Here is a 4,805-nt window from a genome sequence, read left to right as displayed (position 1 = left end):
GCTTGAGGGTAAAACACGACTAACTTGTTTCTTTTCAACATGATTTGTTCTAAAAGAATGAATATTCTTAAAGAATATGTGAAAATTAAAAGACAAAAATATGTTTAGATATGAAATTTAAATTAGTCATGCTGGATATATGAAGTAATTCTATGCAGATTCAACAACCACCCTATTGCATTTTTTTCAGTGCAGATTCATGCATGTTCACTAATCTGCTCAAAGACTGCTAAGTGGTAATATTGTGTCCAACTCACCAATGCTGAGAGAAGTGAAGAACTCTCCTTGTATATTTAATTTAAAACACTCCTTAGATAGTGACATTAAAGGTAAAATGTTTCTCAAGAACAATTTATTTATGAGAAGTAGGAATGATGGTAGACCTCTGCATTCATAGCAGTATTATTTGTGTGGTAGTTCCTGACTGTGACCACTGGTGGGCAGTGAACTCTCATCACAATCTACAGTCAACAGGACAAAAACGCCACAGAGCAGTTTCTGTTCAAACACGCCTGTTCATCATCAAACACTCTGCATTAAAAGTATTTATTAAGCTGTAAGCCACGATATGATAATAAAAGAGTTTTATCACAAAGTAAATCAAACAAAAGATTTCAGATGACGACATTTCAGGAGTAACTATCAGATCACCTGATCTGTAAACAGTGATGACGTCACCAAATCAGACAAAGGATTAGAACAAAGCTCTTCTAGCAGGTTATATCTGGATAATAAGATCACATTTGTTCCTGTATTGAGGCGATGAGAAGAAATGAGACCTGCTGAGGCCTCTGACACATTTATCAGCTACAGTAGGATAATGGCTCAAATGTGCAGCTGCAACATGATTTGGTTTCAGTATATTTATATTTAATGATTTAAACTAATTTCATTTGAACTCTTTTAAGTTTCATTCATCTTTGATTTTTAAATTCAGAGTCATTTCAAACAGCTTCTGAGCGTCATCAGCGAGCTTATCAAGGATCAAATTCAGAATGTTGTAGGTTGTGATTGAAGAGAGACCCATTGCTATTGGGATTCCAATAAAAGGAATAAATCTGGACACTTCCTCTGCTGCAATTAATGTAGCTACGGACCCAAGTTGGACTATCACCTTCAAGAGGAGCTCTTTAGTTATTTCTGCTGCAGCCAGTGGTGAAAAGATGACAGCCTGCAGATCAGCGTAGGGCACACCTGTTCTGTCAGAAAGTCTCTTCAGAGACGGGACATCGAGACCAAACGCAAAAACATAATCTGTGACAACACCAACCAGCAAAGCAGCATCAACAGCAATAGAAAGACCAGGAACTGGAACAGCTGCTCCAAGTGCAGACTGAGCGGCCAACCAATACAATCGGTGCTTGAAAGTTTTTTTCTTCTTGTTGATGATCTCCAGGCTGATGTTGGGCATGGCTCGCAGCAGAGCATCTCTCTTGTTTTTAGGAAGGTCTCTCTCTAAGGTCTTATGTAAGAGAGAGAAGTCGTACAGGTGGAGCTCAAAGCTGGACACCAGGAAGACCTGCGGAGACTCGACGCCTAAATCTCTGAGTCCTGTTTCACAGAAAAAACACATGTTAAGATGATGTATAAAAAATGCAGAAGACCTTTATAAGAAATCATTTAAAACTTGGATCTGAATATGTTTATAAAGTGAACTCAGATCTCACTGAGCTCTAAGTGATCAGAAACTCACTGTGAACACAGTCGTCTCTGATTTTTGTAAGAGTCTCCTCTTTATTGAAGTCTCTGTTTCTTTTCTCAGCATTTATATCGTTGTCGATCTTTGAACGAACAAAGTAGAACTTTTTCTTCATCCTCTGAATCTCCTGAGCGAGTTTCACATCATTTTCTCTGAAGCGAGTGTCTGAGATGATGATGAAGAAGTCAAACTTCTCAAATCCAACAAGCATCAGGTACTCATCAGCTGAAAACTTGGTGCTGCCGATTCCAGGGAGATCCCATAAAGTAACATTGGGATAGTTTGGATGGGGGTATGGTGTGACCTCTGAGGTGGTTTCCACAACACCAGCAGGAGCAGCTCCCTCATCACCATTGGACAGCCCTCTGAGAGCGTTAACAAAGGTGGATTTCCCAGAACCAGTTTCCCCTGTGATGGCGATATTTAGTGGAATATTATTTTCTCTTTCTAAAACTTGTTGAATCCTTGCAACTGCTGCAGCAATGTCATTGTTTTTCAGTGCTTCTCTAACTCCAGGAATTTCTTCTGGATGCCAATCATTTTGATCCTCCATGCTGATCCTTAAACAGAAGAAGAAAACCTGAGAAAATTTGCAAGGTTGCATTTGGGTCCAATCGTGCCTGCAGCACACAGCAACACTTAACAAGCTGGACCAGGAACAAGTCAGCTGTAGAGCTGCAGAGAGGAATCTTAGGAAAATAAACATTGTGTTTGTGTGGGTCCTTAGTGTCACAGTGGTGCTGAAACCCAGGTGCAGGATAACAGACCCGTGACCACTGCAGCCACTGGAAGTACTGGCAATGATGCTGGCAGAAATAGCCACCATGCACTGGAAGCAGGCAGCGGTGCATCAAGATCAGCTCCCATAGCTACGGGACCGGGCCAAGCACCAGATCTTTTATACAGGTAATAGATTGAGAAGGCTCCCAATATTAGCTTGTTACCTGTATAAAATACACCTGGGAGTCGGAAATTTTGCTAATTGATAGGGGATCAAATACTTTGTTCATAAAATTCAAATTAATTTATAACTTTTTCAAAATGGATTTTTCTGGATTTGTTGGTTATTGTTCTGTTTTTCACTGTTCAAATAAACCCGCCATTGAAATTGCAGACTGATCATTTCTTTGTTAGTGGGCAAAACTGGCTCAATAATCAGCAGACTATGTGATGATGAAGTAACACCCAAAGCTAAAAGAGGAAGTTTCCCTCACAGAGTGTGGTAAAAAGTTAATTTTGTCCATATAAGATCACATCAGAGACGGGGGCAGGAAGTCATTCAGCAACCTCACCTGTATAATTATTAAAAAGCACCAAATCCATAAAAAAAACTAGATTTTCTGTGACTTATCTCGAAAAATAAAAATGGTGACAATAGAAAGAAAGTGACTTTAGTTTAATTCAAGAGAAATTAAAAGAACTTACACTGGATTCCTGGTGAGGCTGAAAGTGAAGACAGCAGCACACTGCAGTCAGTAACAATGTGAGAAGTCGCAGTTTGGCTTTGAGCTTTTGTGGTTAGTCACAGGAAAAAGCTCCACCCAAGATAATAATGAATGAACCAATCAGCGAGTCTTCCTGAGGGCCACAATAAGATATGTAGAAGCAGCTGATTTACAAGAAGTCATGTTTCCACAGCAGAACCCAGTGTACTATACAGTGGAGTGAAAAAATGTTTTTCTATTTTTTTGTGCTTGTCACACTTTGTTTCAGATCATCAAACAAATTTAAGTATTAGACAAAGAGAACACAAGCAAACACAAAATTCTCTTTCTAAATGAAGGTGTTTGTTATGAAGAGGAAAAATCCAAACCTACATGTTCCTGTGTGGAAAAAGTGTTTGCCCCCTCTTAAAATGCCTGAAGTGCCTCAATGCTATGCTTTATATTAATAAGTGTCATATAATTATATAGTGTAGTATTGAATGGACGCGGCCCTGATAATGAAGGTCTTAGACTGTGTGTCTTTTAGCTGGAGTCTCACACCCATGTTTGTCTGCAGGAGTTGATAATAGGGCTGTGCGATATGACCAAAATCTCATATCCCGATATAAAACATCTATCGTCCGATAACGATATAAATCACAAAAAATGTAACATTTTCTGTAAATTCTGTGAATCTCGGGCAGCTCGACTTGCGTGAAGTGTTTCCAACTGGGCGTCATGTAGCTGGAGTCGAGTGTTTTAACCGATGCATGAAACGATACATTTTTAGACATAAGTTGTAACGGCCGCCGTTTTCTTTGTGAGTATTTATTACACGGCGTGCTGCGGGGAAAAGCCTGTTCTAACATTTGAGTCTAAGGTTTATTTTTGAGCACCTGACGGCTCTTTTTTGCTTCTCATCTGTAAATACTCTGCATACTCTTTAACGTGATTCGGTTTATTTTGAAAAGTCTCAACAGGATCTTGAACTTTATTGTGAAAGGTTTATGTGGAAGATAAACAAGCCAACATGCGATGGTTTTACCGTCGTTGTTGCTAACGACAACGCATAATGCAGGTGCTTGTCCGTCTGTGGTGTGGTTATATCAAATATAAGAGAAAGAGAGAACTTTAAGAAATTAATATAGCCACTACAGTCACCATCAAAACCATGAAAAAATATTGCCGTAAACAGTTCATTTTGCGACACCACGAAACAAACAATAGCATAAAATGAAACGATAGACGTTTTTATATCGTCATCCGATATATATCGTTATATCGAACAGCCCTAGTTGATAACGCTATGCAACGTGGCTACTGAATGCCTGTGTAACACTGGTGTTTAGACTAGAGTGGGACAGCCTGTAATAAAACTGTTGAGTACATACCACCATTTCGAGATCCTATAAAATGATCTACTGAGCAGTGTGTTGTGCTCCATCAGATGCCTATGAGGAATCAAAATAACTCGGAAGTGTTGATATTTAACACCAGAAAGTTCACACATCCTGTTTTGACTTTATCCTGCAGGACAGCCTCCTGAAAATCCAGGAGTACCGATAATCTATCAACCCTCTGTGGAGCAGGGAAATTATTTTACTGCTATTGTTAAAGAATCATCATTACCATTGCATTAATAATATAATCTGCAGCATTGTTGGAAGAGGTATGAAAATGCG

At 39.2% G+C, this 4,805-nt stretch overlaps 1 protein-coding gene across 2 annotated transcripts; it reads right to left on the bottom strand.

The window, feature by feature from the left end:
- Positions 1–382: 382 nt before the first annotated feature.
- On the bottom strand, positions 383–3,156 carry LOC101467787 (interferon-inducible GTPase 5-like). Of its 2 annotated transcripts, XM_076877595.1 has the most exons (3): positions 3,125–3,156; positions 1,694–2,259; positions 383–1,551 (listed from the first exon to the last, which is right to left on the bottom strand). In XM_076877595.1, the coding sequence occupies exons 2-3, from the start codon at positions 2,250–2,252 to the stop codon at positions 911–913; spliced, it is 1,200 nt and encodes a 399-aa protein (XP_076733710.1). In that variant the 5' UTR covers positions 2,253–2,259; positions 3,125–3,156; the 3' UTR covers positions 383–910. The 2 variants fall into 2 exon arrangements, with proteins under 2 accessions (XP_076733710.1, XP_024662076.2); XM_024806308.2 differs by lacking the exon at positions 3,125–3,156 and having other exon boundaries at positions 1,694–2,912.
- Positions 3,157–4,805: the final 1,649 nt, after the last annotated feature.

Source organism: Maylandia zebra, linkage group LG19 (assembly GCF_041146795.1).
Source record: "Maylandia zebra isolate NMK-2024a linkage group LG19, Mzebra_GT3a, whole genome shotgun sequence".
Taxonomy (NCBI): Eukaryota; Metazoa; Chordata; class Actinopteri; order Cichliformes; family Cichlidae; genus Maylandia; species Maylandia zebra.
Note: the sequence above shows the minus strand (reverse complement) of the source record. Positions and strands in the feature narration are given on the sequence as shown.

Coding starts and splice junctions, on each gene's coding strand:
- LOC101467787 (XM_024806308.2), bottom strand. CDS start 2,525: ATGGTGGCTATTTCTGCCAGCATCATTGCCAGTACTTCCAGTGGCTGC. Junction 1,552..1,693: donor CAGAGACGACTGTGTTCACA/GTGAGTTTCTGA, acceptor TCTGTGAAACAG/GACTCAGAGATTTAGGCGTC.